Genomic DNA, 18,507 nt, shown 5'->3' with positions numbered 1-18,507 from the left:
CTACATTTCCTGTCGCTGATGGTTCATTCTGAGCTTCTGAAAGCTCCGGGTGTCAATTCAGCACAAGCGGACATGCAGCTCAACTGTCACCAAAAGCACGCATCATGTCAAACACATCAGACAAGTAATCTGCACCCCGATGACTGTTATGATGACACTCTGTAGCATTTCCCAACTAAAAACCTGAAAGAAAACCTGAAGAAAAAATTAGATAAATATTAAATGCATCCTTTTTCCACATTTCTGCATGTGCAGTAGGGTGCATCATTTTCCCCCTTAGTCATAGATTTGTATGTCCCCCACCTTAAAAAATGTTCCATTCCAGAAAATAATACAGACGAACCCCGTGTCCCACGTATGCGTAACTCGCATTTCGGTTTTACCTACCACAATCCAGGAAAATTGTTGGGAAAGTAGTCGTTGCTGTACAGAGAAGGTGGATCGATCTGCAAGTAATCGGCATGAACACTGTAAATACAGATGCAGCTCACCTGTTGTCTCTACAAACCCACACCTGCTGCTGCTCTTCAGAATAAAACAAAGAGCAGCTATTTTATTATTTGAAATAGTTGTTGCATTTTATATTTTAATTTTAAGTGAATAATTAATTGAACATTCAGTCAATAAGACACTTGTGCCTGCACAGACAAAAGAAGCTACGCCCCTACTGTGTATAATTGCAAGGATTCACAAACCTTATAAATGGTCAAATCCATATTTTTGTAATTACTCTGTAGTGATAACATTAAAGGAAAAGAAAATCCACTGATAATTTATGATTGGGTTGGTAGATTATGATATTGAGAGCCCATATGAAAAGTTGTAGGCAGGTGTGATCATTTATGTTAAAGTTAAGAGCGTTTTTGTATGGCTGGTCTAAAGCCACCAGCAGGCGGCCATGCCGGCTGCTATAACAGCAATGTGTGACGTCACAAGGGTATAGAGTTTCCAACTCCACCAGTGTCGCTCTTCCGTATAGAAGGGGACAAGGCACGTAAGCGGCAATCAACATCCCAGATCGGTATCGGGTTCCGACACAGACGTAATTTGTGGATCGGAATTTACCGAACCAACCTGCGGGATTTTCCGACACTGGAGAGAAACCATGCCTGTGACATCTCTCTCGTGCTGCTTGCTCTCTGCTCTGTTTACTGCTGAACGGGAGGAGAGGAAGGGGAGTAGGATGTTTCTGCACTGAAGGGAATCTGTTTCTTCCTCGCACCGCAGCCGAGACGAGTTTTAATCCACCGGTAATGGCAAATTTCCGCCTGGCTCTCGGGTTCAAATAGTCTGTGCCGCAGAACACGGATTTTCCGAAAAAAGGAACTGAATTGTTACTCTTGTGAGCGCCAATGATGATACATTTAGAAATTTAGTTTATTTACAGTTAAAAGGCTTTGTGTTTGCTCAGCAGGAAAACAGCGAGCAAGGGAGAGAGCAAGGTAGAGAGAACGAGGTAGAGAGAGAGAGAGGACTTAGCTTTCTGTGCCCATGCCACGTTACAGCAGTGCCACAAGCGATCCGGGGGGTTTTTTCCTGCTTGGTTAAAATTGTGTCAATGGAAGCATTTATGAAATAACTGAATTCTGCTTAAATGTCAACTTTTGGAGGCAGATATTTCATTTGTAAGAGCTCCTTACTTTCACTGTTACACATCAATCTTTGGTTTATAGCACAGTCTATCTTCCCCGCTGTATTTTATCAGTTGGTTTTCTTTTCCTTTAAAAGCAATGACCGACTGAATAAGGACATATTTAAATGTTTGAATGACTAAATCAAAAAATTATTTCCTCGTGGGGTTTATGTCACATGACTTCATGTGCTGACAACCATGAAGAGTAAATGTAATGTGACTTCAGCAAATGTTTTAGCTGCCGTTGTTTGTTCACGGTCGCCACAGCGGATCCAGCACAGATCCACACTGGGATTTAGCAAAAGTTTTACACTGGGTGGTGACTGTATCAAATACACTCTGACATTTATTTTCTGTTGTGTTTTATAATAAATATTTATATACTGTGTCTTTTTATTACTGGTTGAAGTGCAGATATGAGTGAATTAATCTACCATGTTTAATAATGTACACATTACATTTCACGCTATTTTATCAGTCTAAAAATAAATGTCCAAGGTATATTATTGTTTTAATCAAAAAACAAACAAAAAAATCCTCTCTTCTGAAGCAACAACAATGGACAAGATATGATTTTAATTTACAGAGAAAAAGATGTCTAAAGTAAGAAATTTCTGCTTTTTAAATTCAAATGGTAAGTATTCATTACAAGTTTTCTAACAATTTTTTTTATTCAAAATGGAATCTAACCAAAAATGAATCTTGGTGGAAACAAAATATTTGAAAGTATTTTTTAATAGAAAACTGCTGTGTATAAAACAGGCTATAGGTGGGAAGCAGTCAGTGAAGACCACAGACTGCAGCTGGAAGGAAGTCTGCCATCACTTCCCTCCACCATCCTCTTTGCGATTTAATTTTCCAGTTTTAATTTTGATCATTCCTTTGCATGGCTGTTTGAAAACAAAAAAGCAACGTCCTTGTCGCTTTTAAGTGTGGCAACTTGTGCGCACTTGAAAATGAAAATTCAAATACAGTAGTGTTCAGAATAATAGTAGTGCTATGTGACTAAAAAGATTAATCCAGGTTTTGAGTATATTTCTTATTGTTACATGGGAAACAAGGTACCAGTAGATTCAGTAGATACTCACAAATCCAACAAGACCAAGCATTCATGATATGCACACTCTTAAGGCTATGAAATTGGGCTATTAGTAAGAGAAAAGTAGAAAAGGGGGTGTCACAATAATAGTAGCATCTGCTGTTGATGCTACAACCCCTGGCAATAATTATGGAATCACCGGCCTAATTTTGTAGAAAAAAAGCAGATCACAGACATGACACAAAACTAAAGTCATTTCAAATGGCAACTTTCTGGCTTTAAGAAACACTATAAGAAATCAGGAAAAATAATTGTGGCAGTCAGTAATGGTTACTTTTTTAGACCAAGCAGAGGGAAAAAATATGGAATCACTCAAGTCTGAGGAATAAATTATGGAATCACCCTGTAAATTTTCATCCCCAAAACTAACACCTGCATCAAATCAGATCTGCTCGTTAGTCTGCATCTAAAAAGGAGTGATCACACCTTGGAGAGCAGTTGCACCAAGTGGACTGACATGAATCATGGCTCCAACATGAGAGATGTCAATTGAAACAAAGGAGAGGATTATCAAACTCTTAAAAGAGGGTAAATCATCACGCAATGTTGCAAAAGATGTTGGTTGTTCACAGTCAGCTGTGTCTAAACTCTGGACCAAATACAAACAACATGGGAAGGTTGTTAAAGGCAAACATACTGGTAGATCAAGGAAGACATTAAAGCGTCAAGACAGAAAACGTAAGACAGAAACCGCCTAAAGGAAATGGGATTTACATATAGAAAAGCTAAACGAAAGCCATCATTAACACCTAAACAGAAAAAAACAAGGTTGCAATGGGCTAAGGAAAAGCAATCGTGGACTGTGGATGACTGGATGAAAGTCATATTCAGTGATGAATCTCGAATCTGCATTGGGCAAGGTGATGATGCTGGAACTTTTGTTTGGTGCTGTTCCAATGAGATTTATAAAGATGACTGCAGGAAGAGAACATGTAAATTTCCACAGTCATTGATGATATGGGGCTGCATGTCAGGTAAAGGCACTGGGGAGATAGCTGTCATTACATCATCAATAAATGCACAAGTTTACATTGATATTTTGGACACTTTTCTTATTCCATCAATTGAAAGGATGTTTGGGGATGATGAATCATTTTTCAAGATGATAATGCATCTTGCCATAGAGCGAAAACTGTGAAAACATTCCTTGCAAAAAGACACATAGGGTCAATGTCATGGCCTGCAAATAGTCCGGATCTTAATCCAATTGAAAATCTTTGGTGGAAGTTGAAGAAAATGGTCCATGACAAGGCTCCAACCTGCAAAGCTGATCTGGCAACAGCAATCAGAGAAAGTTGGAGCCAGATTGATGAAGAGTACTGTTTGTCACTCATTAAGTCCATGCCTCAGAGACTGCAAGCTGTTATAAAAGCCAGAGGTGGTGCAACAAAATACTAGTGATGTGTTGGAGCGTTCTTTTGTTTTTCATGACTCCATAATTTTAGTGTATATTTTTTTTCCCTCTGCTTGGTCTAAAAAAGTAACCGTTACTGACTGCCACAATTTTTTTTCCTGATTTCTTATAGTGTTTCTTAAAGCCAGAAAGTTGCCATCTGAAATAACTTTAGTTTTGTGTCATGTCTGTGATCTGCTTTTTTTCTACAAAATTAAACAACTGAAGGAACATCCTCCAAGGCCGGTGATTCCATAATTATTGCCAGGGGTTGTAATAGCCCACTTTCTTAGCCTTAAGAGTGTGCATATCATGAATGCTTGGTCTTGTTGGATTTGTGAGAATCTACTGAATCTACTGGTACCTTGTTTCTCATGTAACAATAAAAAGTATACTTAAAACCTGGATTAATCTTTTTAGTCACATAACACTATTATTCTGAACACTACTGTAGGTTGACTGAATTTTAAGTCATGTTTTTAAAATAAAAAAAATATGCTATTTTTTTTTTTTCTTTTGACTGTGCAAGAAGGAGAAGAGTGAGGAAAGCCACAAAGACACCCAGACAACCCAGAAGAAGTTACAGGCTTCTCTGGCTGTGATTGGAGAAATTGTGCACAGTGCATGCTTTGCATTTTGGATTGCATTCAGGATTTCACCAAAACTTCAAATCTAGGCTTGCTTCTCAGATGTAACTTCTGGCAAGTTGTAGCTGAACTTTCAGGTCTTCTTTTTACGAAGGTCCTCTTCTATACCACTTAATCATGACTGTCACTCAGTTTTTGAGTCTACTCCACACAGATTCACCACAGAGTGCCATACTGTTTGTATTTCTTCATAACTGATGTAAATAAAGTCCAAGGCATATTCACAATGTTCATGTATCCATCCTCTGACTTGTCTGAAGAAAACTGACAATAAAACTGATTATTTACAGGTGTTACACCAAAGCATTCCATTACTTATGCAACCCATCATCTTGACTATTATATTTTGAATTAATTTATATCATGTTGTAGAGATTTGCTTTGAGTTTGTGATTAAGAAAGATCATTTTTATAAATTTAAATTTTTTGTAATTTTTTTTTTCTATTTTTTAAATTTAATGTGACAAATTAAAATGTGTGAAATACCAAGTGTTCCAATACTTTTGGAGGGTACTGTGTATGTATGTATGAAAGAGAACCAAAATGGCTTTTATTGTTCATCTTTGATGACTGACTGCTGTGTTTTTTTTAAACACGTACAACTCTGACAGCGTAGGAATAAACCAAACTCCCTGCTGTAAAGGAAAGATGTGCATACATCAGTGTGCACAGAGGGCTTGAGCATGAAAGGATTTAACACAAATTAGCAAATGAAACTTTACATACAAAGGGAGAGAAACTGAATATTCAACCAAACAGAAAAAAAGACAAAACAGCAGCAGTGGCTTTGGTTGCCAGCAGGCCTAGACTCTGTCAATTAAAGAAGCAAAAAGTTGACTCAAAAGATTTAGCATTTTGCTCTATGTTATGCTAAAACTGGAGTTTTACTTTGATTGCTGCTTATACACTAATTTTTCCTAACACCACATCTCATTTAATTTCGCTCTGCAACATTAGAGAAATTATTCTTGTTCAATCTCTCGCTGTGTATTTCTATACTGTTAAAGGTAAAACATCCAGCTTCTTGGTGTTGTGGCAAGTGAGAAAAGAACCTTTTTTTGCTCTTGTTTTACTTTTGATACTCTGATACCTTTGACATGCTCCCCGCCAGTTGGCAGAATTTTCTGTCTCACCTGGTTTATGGTCTACCACATCCAGCCAATATGTGCAGAATTGTTTACTTCTTTGATTTAGTACATTTCTGTGCTGACACTCAACAACACATGCACCTAATCCATCACCCAAGTCAGCATACGCTAACAATTTTAGTACATCAATACTGTGCCCCACAACCCATAGTGTGATAGATAAGACTGAAGCACAAACAACAATACAGTAAGCCCATGTAGCGAATAACCCTGTTGTGTCTGATGATTTGCGGATGTTAATGCTGGATTTTACGGTCGCAAACTGAGTAAAAGGGTTAATTGCGACCGTAATATTAGCATTAACGTCCGTAAATCATCAGGCACAAGGGGGTTATTCCCATTCTAATCCAATTCCATCGTTTGCATGGTTTATTTTTCTGTAAGTAATTCGACCTGGATCCGTGTTTTCAGTGAAAAACCGCTTCACCCCTGAAGACTACATCTAAACCTGCATAATAATATAGTTCGATGAAACAGTTACGCAGACTGTAGTTTTAGAGAAATGTTGCTAGATTCCCGGTCCCGAGTCATCAAATAATCACCGCTAGCATTGTATTTATCGGTTATCACAGCAGTAACCGCAATATTTACATAGGTTGGCGAAGCCGTAGCAACAGCGTCTGCATGCCAAACCTGAAATTCTGTGAGCAGACCCACAGATTTCTCCATCTCGTCAATTGCATTGAGTAATTCTGTATCAGAATCCATATTAATACTTTTGTATGATCGATTAAATTCAGCCATTTCTGCATCGTCGTCGCTCCACCAGTTTCCTCTCTGTGTAGCAACGCGGTCAGGGCGTGGAGTAATACATCAAATGCGAAACGGTTGAATATTTTTTGCACCGTCAACACTATATTTTATGGTCAGAAATCTCACAGGATTAACCAATCAGATTTGCGGAACAAATGTAACGATTAGAATCCCAATTTCATTTATTCAAACTTTCTGTTCAGCTCCTGCTTAGCATTTAGTTAATTAGGTTGCATGTGGAGCATGATCAAAAGACATTAATGTAGGTTAGGAAGACCTGAAGAACAAGTCCAGAGACCACTGCTGTCAAAAGTGAAACGGTGCCATTGTACACACTTACGTGAGCTGCAGCTAGCGCACTCTTGTGGTCTTCCAGTGTTAGTGCAAGGTGGTCATGTGCCGCCTTCAAATCCTGATGCCGAATCTAAACAAATGGCAGGAATCAAACATTCATATTCAACTTCATCCAAGATTCAGCCATTGTACCTCAACTGTTTTCCACATTTTCTGATCCTTATTAGTAAATTAACAACATATGCTGAACACAGTTGATTATCTTTTTTTCCCCACTTTGTGTTTCAAATGTGTTCATTCTTTTTAAGCTGTGTAAGAGTTGTATATAGACATATTCTTACTTATAAGTATAAACAGAGGTCTTTTCTCACCTGTGCATCCTGTAGCTGTATGTGAATGTCATGATGGGCTTTCCTCAGTTGTTTATTTTCTTCTCTAAGGTTATAAACATTTTCTACAACATAAAAAGTATGAATATAACTAACAAAGGACACACAGATGTTAAGAATTTGCTAATCAGATCAATTTTATCTAATTATTTGTTTTTAATTCTTATATTATTAAACTGCTGTTATAATAAAGTATTATGTAACAAAAACTCGAGGGTAAGACAATTAGTGTGAGGTACAAATTTACAGCATTTTCTACACTATAATTGGAACATGTCAAACACAAAGTACACTGCAGATGTTTTACATATGCAGTACTCAACTACGACAGAAGATGGAGACAAAGTACTTAAACAAGAAGTTATTGACAATACCACTGTATGAAGTTACACGACAAGGACAAAATACAGTACAAGTCACTGAATTGTATTTGAAATGGCATATATTCCACACAAGCACATATACAGCACCACTAAACAGTTTGAAACAGAGGGAAGGACAACAAGAAACCAAGAATGCAGAAGAACAAACGACTCAAGCAAAGAGAAATTCATCCCTCTTATCATCTGTACCTTTGAGTTGAGACACTTCCACCTCTTTGGCTTGCTGAAGTTTTTCATAACGATTTCTGTGTTCATCCAAGAGTCTGTTGTGGTCATCTCCCTGCACCTGATGCTGCTCCTGCAGCTCATAATACTGCTTCTTTAAGTCATCATGCTGGTTCTAACAGAAGATTGAAACTGAAACTTTACACCACACACAAATATTGTACACCCCAGAGGAAGGGCACAGAGTACACACCACAGTAAGGTCAGGTAGAGGTTTGGTCTGTGTGTGTGTGTGTGTGTGGTGGGGGGTGACAAAAGCAAAAAAGACCACAACAACTGAAGAAAAGCTAAATCTGAGGTCATCTGTATTTTTGACATTTAAGAAAATTACAGCACAAACATACATGTGATTCAGTGTATAAGGACAAAAATACCTTCAGCATTTGATGTTGTACTTGTAGAGTATTTAACCTGCTGCTGGATTCTTGCTGTTTGAACACAGGTGTTTTACACACACACACACACACACACACACACACACACACACACACACACACACACACACACACACACACACACACACACACACACACACACACACACACACACACGATGAGGCATTAAAAACAACCAGCAAAAATTTCTTGCCCAGGTTTGCTTTGACAACAGGTAATGGAAATAAAAAAATACTAACTATAAGTGGCAGATGCATTTACACAGTTTGCACAATTATCCAAACAAAAGTCAGACACAAATCAGGAAGGAAGGTGATAAGCAATTACACAATCTACAAACAAGCTTTAAAATATGCATAAGCTGATATTTATGAAAACATACCTTCTCCTTGTTGAGTGTCTGTTGTGCTTCGAGTTTATAAACCAGATAATCTGGGAATAGTGTCCAAATAAATCCAAAACATTTCTCCAGTTAATCACACAACACCTTGACCAACATGCACTTTACAATCAACAGCCATTGGTTATTATTCTCACCTTCTTTAGCTTTTTTATGCTCCAACCGCTCCTTTTGAAGAGACTTCTCCAACCTGGAGCGATGCTCATACACAACTGAACAAATGAGACAGAGATGGAGAAGGAGGAGGAAACGATAGGACAGATGAAAGCAGAGAGAAAACACCCAGTTAGAGAACCGTCACTGAAAGAAACAGGTGGAAGGCTGGGCTGCATGATTAAGTACATTTTGAATGTTGTTGCAATAATTAGTAATTCAATAAAGTCATTGCCATGACCACAATAAATTGCAATAAAATTAATTAAAATCAAGTCATAGAAGAAGTGCACAAAACACTGAGAAGCCTCCCCGTGCTTGAGCAGGGTTTTGAATGTCAAGCAGCTGTTGAAATTGACCCCCCTCCACGGTGTGTTGACCAACTTTTACTAATAAACAAAAAACAATTATAAACTCATTTTAAAGTGAGTGCAGCAGTGATTATACTGACAAACAGGAAAAAATTTTCTAAAACGCTGCAATTCTGTCACTGATCCAATCAGACACCTGAGTCAGTATCACACCACTGAGCACAGTAATGTGGTCACTGTATGTGTTTGGAGTGGTAACATAGTGGATCATTCAAGCTGACATACTACTGCAATAAAACATTCATCTGTTCATTCAGAAGATTCAGACGGCTTTCGGTGACTTTTCAGTCGTGTTTGCTTTATAGTACAGAGGTGAGCATATCCCAGGAATAAACATCTAAGCCTGATAGTGTCATGTGATTGATTGATTAAATGTTACCAAGCAATTTGTAACTGCTTACAGAAAAGCTCTTTTCTGTGAGCAGTTCGTTCAGGATGAGTGATCTGTTTGCATTAGCTGACATGATGTCTCATAATATGCTGCAGAATGAAATCAAAGCTACCAGTAATCTGTGGAAAAGCTCAAGGAAAATTCATTCTTTAAAAGCCGAGTCCTGTGCTTTTCATTAGGATGCACGGTATTTACATATACATCTAATTCAGCTAAGACTACTCTTGGAGTATGTTTGGCAGCTGCCACAAAAACAAAAACTGATGTGCAAGGTGTCTTCAGAAGCTGAATATGGTAACAAATGTATTTATTCAAGTAAAATATTTTTTGAGTCAGCTAACAAAAGTGATTTATCCCCTCCATTAAAGTTGGGATTGAATTAATTTAAATAGAAGTTGTAGTGATGTATAATCACACTTTTATGGCATCTCAAAGAGTGCTGTCAAAGTGAGTAAAATAAATTGATTCTGCAAAGGCAGAAATGTTTGACTCGTTATGCAAGTTGTTGAGTAGCGGTAGAAGGCATGCTGTGAAGCGACTTTGCAAAAATTCAGCATGCAGGTGGGGTGCATTGAAGACCCGAGCAATCAGAAAAGGACATGCATGTGACAGATGACGGATAGGGTGGTGGGGATGAATTGGTTGTCTGCTTGGGTGGCTGCCACCCAAAACCCAGAGCAATTCTTCAGTGTGGTAGATGCAGTGAAGCATGCTCCCAGACGTGACCTATTCAAAGTGGACCACGCATAATACATTTAATACAATGCATGCACAACATAAAATTCAGAGTATGCATGTAACACAATATGAAACTATTATGCCGCGTTCACACCGGGCGCGACATGAGCGACAGGAGCAACAGGTTGCCATGTAATCCCTATGGAACGACGCGTTTTGGTGCCAAATCACAGCGCGACGCGATGGACGCGAATGAAGCGACGCGAGTGAAGTGATTTTGAGCGATTGGCGCGTTTGTGGCGCGATATTGCGTCACATCACGTTGCATTGCCCTCCTCACCAAGTTGAAAAATCTGAACTTTTTCATCTCGTCGCTCCGCAATGACCAATCAGGGACTGAACATGTAGTGACGTGAAAATGTCTGGAGTTTGACTGAAGATGTGAACATGCCCTGTATCTGGTAGCAGCCTGTGAACAGGACTTATGTCTCTTTTGTCCTTTATTTCACAATTATGACTTATGAGTTTTTGGAGCGAGCAGCAGCCCCACAGGAGTGGGAGCAGAGTTTCTTTTTCTTTTTATACTACGTGCGCGCGCGAGCGAATCATCTGTGGAGAATATTTTATTAATTAACTACACAGATGTATAATAAAGCAAATGGTGACTGGTTTCTAAACACAATTATGACAGTTTTTTGGGGGAAGAGCGAGGTGCAGCCCCGCAGCAAGCAGCGGAGTTTGTTTTTGTTTTTTTGTTTTTTAATTGTTTACATGTGCGCGCGTGAACGGGACAGGAGGTCCTCAAACTGGGTCCCACAGAGGCGGAAGGACCGCTGAAAGCGGCCGTCATCCAGACGCAGCTCCTGCAGCAAATAATGATACTCCCTGTATTGGGAGCTTTCCACAACTCGCTCCATGTGATGAAGGTCCGTCATGTTAACTTGACTGACAACCAGAGCTGGCGAGCGGAATGGAAGTTCCTCCTATTTGATGACGCACCGGGGCGAATTTTCGCAGCAAAAGCAGAGCGACACACCGGGCGAAGGAGGCGCGTCCGTCGCCACACAACCCCGGCAAATTTGTAGCGTCTGATCGCGCCCGGTGTAAACGCGGCATTATACGAGGTCTGTCAATAAAATAAGGTCTGTTACTACAGCTTTAAGGACCCCTTTAAGGACGCTCGGCTCACCGCACTCCAAGCTGCGACAACGTGGCACAAGCCACCGGACCATTTCTAAACGGGTGCGCGGAGGCTTCGCGCGTAAAGACCGATTCGCTTTGGAAGCGAGACAAAGGAACACCTCCGTTTCGGAGTGTCAGAGGACAAGTTTGGACATGTCCAGCTCTCCACAATTTCACTGATACTTACTGGACTGGTAAGCATTGAAAGCCAAGATAGACATGTCCAAACTTGTCCTCTGACACTCCAAAACGGAGATGTTCCTTTGTCTCGCTTCCAAAGCGAATCGGTCTTTACGCGCGAAGCCTCCGCGTGGCTTTCCATGACAAAATCTCTTGTTAAAAGTGAAATCTGCCGGAAAATGGCTGATGTCCAGCTCTTGTGATAACCAGAGAAAGAGCACACGACGGTCTCGTATCCACAGAGCCATCCGTTTAGAAATGGTCTGGTGGCTTGTGCCGCGTCGTCGCAGCTCGGAGCGTGGCACGCCAAGCGTGGCACGCCGAGCGTCCTTAAAGGGGTCCTTAAAGCTGTAGTAACAGTCCTTATTCTCTGTGAAGCCCGTAAAATTTTCACCGAAAGCCAGATCAATTTTTCGAATGGTTTCCAGGTGGCAGTCTAACAGCTTCTGAAAAAATTCTGATGGAAAAAAATTCCTTTTCATTCCGCCATTTCCAGACAATGAAAATCCGACGAGGGGGCGGGACCACTCCTTCCCAAGGCGTGCTCACAGGCGAATGACGTCACCGACAGGCATGGAAAAACTCACGCATGTGCACGAGGGTTCAAGCATGTCTGACGTAAAAACATATGAATGAAATCCATATAGTTTTTGAAAAAAATAAAAAGGACCGTTACTTTATTGACAGACCTCTAATTTTGAGACCATCTAGATCAATGGTGTCCAAACTATTCCAGAAAGGGCAGAGAGGGTGCAGGTTTTCTTTGCAGACACTGACTCCAGCAGGTGATTTCACTGATTAACATCACTTTGAGCAGGTGGGATCAGTTCCTCGGTGGTGAAATTGCACACGAAGCAGGAAATGCATGCAAGTTGTGTAAAATTGAAGCTGCCTCCAATGCCTTGTATATACCTGTTGCTACAACTACAACCCCTGGCAATAATTATGGAATCACCAGAAAAGCTAAACGAAAGCCATCATTAACACCTAAACAGAAAAAAAAAGGTTACAATGGGCTAAGGAAAAGCAATCGTGGACTGTGGATGACTGGATGAAAGTCATATTCAGTGATGAATCTCGAATCTGCATTGGGCAAGGTGATGATGCTGGAACTTTTGTTTGGTGCCGTTCCAATGAGATTTATAAAGATGACTGCCTGAAGAGAACATGTAAATTTCCACAGTCATTGATGATATGGGGCTGCATGTCAGGTAAAGGCACTGGGGAGATGGCTGTCATTACATCATCAATAAACGCACAAGTTTACGTTGATATTTTGGACACTTTTCTTATCCCATCAATTGAAAGGATGTTTGGGGATGATGAAATCATTTTTCAAGATGATAATGCATCTTGCCATAGAGCAAAAACTGTGAAAACATTCCTTGCAAAAAGACACATAGGGTCAATGTCATGGCCTGCAAATAGTCCGGATCTTAATCCAACTGAAAATCTTTGGTGGAAGTTGAAGAAAATGGTCCATGACAAGGCTCCAACCTGCAAAGCTGATCTGGCAACAGCAATCAGAGAAAGTTGGAGCCAGATTGATGAAGAGTACTGTTTGTCACTCATTAAGTCCATGCCTCAGAGACTGCAAGCTGTTATAAAAGCCAGAGGTGGTGCAACAAAATACTAGTGATGTGTTGGAGCGTTCTTTTGTTTTTCATGATTCCATAATTTTTTCCTCAGAATTGAGTGATTCCATATTTTTTTTCCCTCTGCTTGGTCTAAAAAAGTAACCGTTACTGACTGCCACAATTTTTTTTTCCTGATTTCTTATAGTGTTTCTTAAAGCCAGAAAGTTGCCATTTGAAATGACTTTAGTTTTGTGTCATGTCTGTGATCTGCTTTTTTTCTACAAAATTAAACAACTGAATGAACATCCTCCAAGGCCGGTAATTCCATAATTTTTGCCAGGGGTTGTATTTGCACATACCAGCGGCAGAAAGACAGAGTGTGCCCTGTGAGAGCCCATTCAATCCCTCTCGCGTCAGGTGTCGGTCAAATTCCAGGTGACACACACAAGCATCTAACACCGCTCGCTTGGCATTAAAAAAAATGTGTGGCCATTTGCGCTGTTAGCATGAAAATAGTGAGCAGACAATCACTTTCGACCTGGCTGTAAAATTTGTCTAAGTGCCCCATGAGTGTGGCGGCTCCTCCCCACCCAACACATGGCGTGCGTGTGAATCACGCGTGTGTTGCGCTCCCCCACCCCATCCGCAACACGTGGTGGATGTGTTGCGGATGGGGTAATAACTAAATAGCAGTAAAAATAACTAAAAAGAAATGATCACATAGACACAGAGTGACGGTGTGTGCGCTGAACTGATGGGGCGTGTCTGCCAACACCCGCAGCTGTTGATATCTCTGGTTCTGGACGTTCCAGTTGGAAAACACGTACCGTGTTTGGATGGACATGAACTTACAGTATCCACTGTGACACGCGTGTGTCTGCTTTAGGGCTGTCACGATTAGGAATTTCTAGAGACGATTACTTGTCAGACAAATAACTGCGACTGACGAATATATTGTCTATTTTTTTCCCCTTCTTTATATTCTACTATTGTAGTATAATTACACAACTCTGGAAGAACGTTTGGCTTCTGTGAGTGGAGAAACTGGGTATAGTGCAACATTTTTATTTTTATCTTCATTTTACTTACAATCCCAACTTTTTCTGAATTATTGTTTCTGTTGCATTTCTGAAATTGTTTCTCCTCATCAGTCACGTTTTGTGCTTAAACACTGCATTAAGCCCATATTGAACAAATAAATACCTTTGGAAAGTAACAGCTGTTAAAGTTCAGAGTTCTCACCTGCTTTTTGTGATCTGTGCATCTGAACATCACCACAGCTTCTCCATGTCAGGGTTTTTTTTTTTTTTTTGTGGCTCAGTTCATTCATATATTCTCATTTTTTAAATATGTTTTTAAAGCTATTTGACCGTTTATTTCATCTCATGATCTCATAAATTCAGCATACGACGCGCATATGGTGTGAACAGGATGCTAACGGCAGAATCACACCTTTAGAGAAAGTTCAAAGAGAAGTAGAAGCAGGTCCACGTTTTGTTTTTTTTTGTTTTTTTTAACTTGTTCACTCAGGTTAAAATCCTCTCTCTGCTCCGCGCTCGCTGCGCACTGATGGTTCTCAGACTGTAACGTGTCGCGCCTGCATTCAGGAATCTCCCTCACGCACCCCCTCCCTCGCAGTCTGCAGCCTCTTGACTCCGCGCGCGCACACACAGACACACACACCGACAGCTCCGCATTTTAGACGGCTTTTGAAGAAGACGGCCACTGTTTTAATCGGCCGTCTTATCCAAACGGCAGGACGGATCGCTCTTCAGCCTCCATGTTATTGTCCCGCCTTAAGACGAGAGCGAAGCTGCAGCACAATGACGTCAGATTCTGAGTCGTTTTATGCTTTGTGGATAAAATAAATAATTCACGGTAATCGCGAATATGAAAAATAATCGCGATTGACAATAATTGTGACAGCCCTAGTCTGCTTGTTGTCCTCACGTGGACATATATATATATAACATATATTGCTGTTGCAACAGACTGCAGCGAGCGCACGGCACGCACACTGACAAGCTGTCCCAGGTGAAATGGTCCAAAATAACATGCAGTGGGCGATCTGAATGTTACATCACCCATGTGAGCTCTGTTCCACATGACACGGTGTCTGTCCTGCAGTGCGCCGTGCACAGGACACGCACAGGCCTGCTGGACACATCAGGCCATTAGATGTGGACATGATTAAGAGCGCATTGCATCATTCATGTCATTACATGACTGTACATCTGTGACCATGGGTCAACTACAGAGGGATGGTTCATACTTGTATTGTTCGCTCGATAAGAGGGATTCAATAAAATGTGGTGTTTTTATGGAGTGTGTGGAAAAATTTCTGGCTGGTAATCAGAGCTTTTATAAATTGCAGGTTCAAATCCCATGGGTGGCATGTATTTTTGTTCACAGCAGTTGCACGATGTCGTTCCACATGCTAAAGAATGTACATTGCCTGTTGAAAAAGAAAAAAAAAGGGTAGTCGCCTACTTGTACAAACTATCACCCATTAGCAGTACCGTATTTTCCAGAGTATAAGTTGCATTTTTTGTTACTAGTTTGAGAGGTCCTGTGACTTATAGTCCAGTGCAACTTGTATACGGGGAGGAGATAAATCACGATTCACAACCATGAATTTTCTTTACATTTGAAATGAGGAACACACCATTATACTGCCTTTTCGTTTTAATAAAACAAGTGAGATGGAAACTTCCTAACAAGGCTTCATTACTTTCAGCATGTGCTTAAAACCAAGCCGGGTCACATTTAACATTCTTTAAAAAAAGGAGCGACCATGATGGCAATACTATTGAGCTACTTGTAGTAGCTCAATAGTAGCTACTACTGAGCTACTATTTGAGCTTCTCCTTGGCTGTCTGTAGCTGGGAAAATAGCGAAAAGGGAGAATCCACATACGAAGTGGTCCACCGGCCCACACCTTCAGCTGGCGGAAGAGGGGGAGGGCGACAGGGCATCTGCTCCCTGTGACACCGGCTTCTCACCCAAAGTTACGGTGTGGCAACAAATCTGTCCAGAGATGCTTTTCTTCAGGAAGAAGAAATCAAATATCAGGAGCCACCAAAATAAGATCCCGAGAGAAAGAAAGAAACCATTCTTTGTTCTGAAAAAATACCATAACATGTTCTGTGCTAGAAGATAACACTTTTGAATGAAGATGGACTCATTTTATTTATTTATTTATTTATTTTTCTAACTCAAAGAAACATTATTTGGACTTATTTGAAAGTCTACAGCTCTTTTAACTAGAAGAAGAAAATTAATGGTAAGCTTATTTTATAAATGGACTAAAGGAGTATAATTTACATTAAAATTACTTTGTACTTTCACCTCGCATATGATTATCTGTTCAGTGGTTTAAAGAAGCAGTTTGTGCTTGTAAAAAAACGTTAATTAGTTCTTAACTTCCAACGGCCAAAGCAGTGGTTGTGTTATGAACATATCAATGCTTTTCAGGTTTTCAGCTTCATTGCGTGGTATGTTCACATCACATATGATCGTCTGTTCAGTGGCTGAAAGCAGCAGTTTACTCACATTTGTGCCCTTATAGTGACATTAGTTTGTTAGCTGTGCTCTTTAACACCATGTGTGGCTTATAAATTAATAATACTTAACACCATGTGTGGCTTATAAATTAATAATACAGCGATTAAATCCATTTTGCTTCTTGCACGAAGTGATAAATGCAACTTATACTATGGTGCAACTTGTATGTTTTTTGTTCTCTTAAAGACACAATTTTGGACCAATGCAACTTATACTCCAGAAAATACAGTATATCTGTCGAAAATCCATACAACACCTTGTGAATGCTCCATCTTACTCTTCTTTTATTTTTTCCTGGTTTCCATTTTATCCATTTACACATATGAAAGTGTAATTAATCAAACATCCAGAGAAAAAAAAATCCTCAAACAGAGATTTGTGACTGATAGTGTTCCCAGTATACACAGGTGGCCAATAGACTTTGTCCACTTCTAAATAGTTAAAGGTCACCATCACACAGAGCCCTCTTGTTTAGACTTCACCAATGCACTTTACCCAAGTGGTAATGGAAATCTGTTACCAGCTTTCCAAGTGGAAACTGTGACAGTAAGACTTAATTCCCGTGCTGATTGACATTTCACTGAATTACAATAGGTATAAAATGTGTGTGCTTAACAAAAATGTTACATTACTAATTTCACAGAAGCAAAATCCATTACTTACAGGGGTGTGAGTAGCAAATCGGAGAAGAAAAAAAAAAAAAAAAGGAAGCTCAGGGGGTCCGTGGGTATGGTCCCCTAGAAAATGTTTCCAACTTAGGTCTTTTTTCCTTACATTTCAGCATACAAATTTGGGTAAAAAGAATGCATGATTTCAACAGAATAAACCGTTTAATCAAACACATTTCACAACTTATGTGTACAAAACAAAGTAAGAAAAGTAAGCTATAACAATTGATATTCAAGTAGTAAAACGTGAAACTTTGATCAAAGCGGTCAGTCAATTGTTAGACAACTGCACTATCACATCATATGACAGTACTTCACAGTACTTCATTCAATACCAATTAAAATCTCAAGCCTGTAGTTAGGATATGAAATGGGAGGGGGGAGAATGGTGAAGGTGGACTTTGCTGTCCGGGGGTCTGGGGGCCATTCAAACCCCTCCAGAAAATTTGGGTCTGGAGAGTTTTTTAATGACTATGACGCAACACGTGGTTTTGTGTAAACAGCCATACTGGACGGCAAGCTCTGTGTACACCACAGCATGGCCGATGCTGGATCATCCATGGACGGCCAAGCTAATTTGCCCGATATAGCTAAAGTGCTTGACCCTGAACATCAGAAGAGGTATTTAGAGAAAATACAGCGAATCAACATGGATCACTACAATATTTCCCTCAAGCTTCATTGTGGCTGTTTAGGTGCAAAATGTGGCCATCAGTCGGGTTACTGATGACATCTCTGTAATAAAAGCCAGAATAGTAAAGTTAGCAATGACTGTTGCAATTGTCAGACTACTTTACAAAATGTGACATTAACTTTTAGTTTGGAGTGACAGTGACATTTGCCTTCAGCCGCTTAAGGCTGAATGCAAGCATTGGCCTGCAAACCTTGCTGATCAATTGTATACAGGGCATCCAGAAAGTATTCACAGTGCTTCACTTTTTCCACATTTTGCTACAGACCTATTCCAAAATGCATGAAATTCAC

General features: G+C 40.0%; 1 protein-coding gene across 5 annotated transcripts in view; it reads right to left on the bottom strand.

Annotated features, from left to right (window-relative positions):
- The window catches only part of golim4a (golgi integral membrane protein 4a), a 111,683-nt gene that overhangs the window by 61,312 nt on the left and 31,864 nt on the right, over positions 1-18,507 (bottom strand). For all 5 annotated transcript variants that reach the window (XR_004560068.1, XR_004560069.1, XM_034168115.1 and 2 more), the window contains exons 2-7: positions 8,897-8,971; positions 8,742-8,791; positions 8,339-8,392; positions 7,929-8,079; positions 7,339-7,421; positions 7,014-7,097 (exon numbers count right to left, since the gene is read on the bottom strand). Coding sequence is in view for 3 of the 5 variants with exons in the window: in XM_034168115.1 (XP_034024006.1) it covers positions 7,014-7,097; positions 7,339-7,421; positions 7,929-8,079; positions 8,339-8,392; positions 8,742-8,791; positions 8,897-8,971 (497 nt within the window). In the remaining 2 variants the exon portion in view is untranslated. The remainder of the gene's footprint in view (positions 1-7,013; positions 7,098-7,338; positions 7,422-7,928; positions 8,080-8,338; positions 8,393-8,741; positions 8,792-8,896; positions 8,972-18,507) is intronic.

This window comes from Thalassophryne amazonica, chromosome 4 (genome assembly GCF_902500255.1).
Source record: "Thalassophryne amazonica chromosome 4, fThaAma1.1, whole genome shotgun sequence".
In the NCBI taxonomy this organism is placed as follows: domain Eukaryota; kingdom Metazoa; phylum Chordata; class Actinopteri; order Batrachoidiformes; family Batrachoididae; genus Thalassophryne; species Thalassophryne amazonica.
Note: the sequence above shows the minus strand (reverse complement) of the source record. Positions and strands in the feature narration are given on the sequence as shown.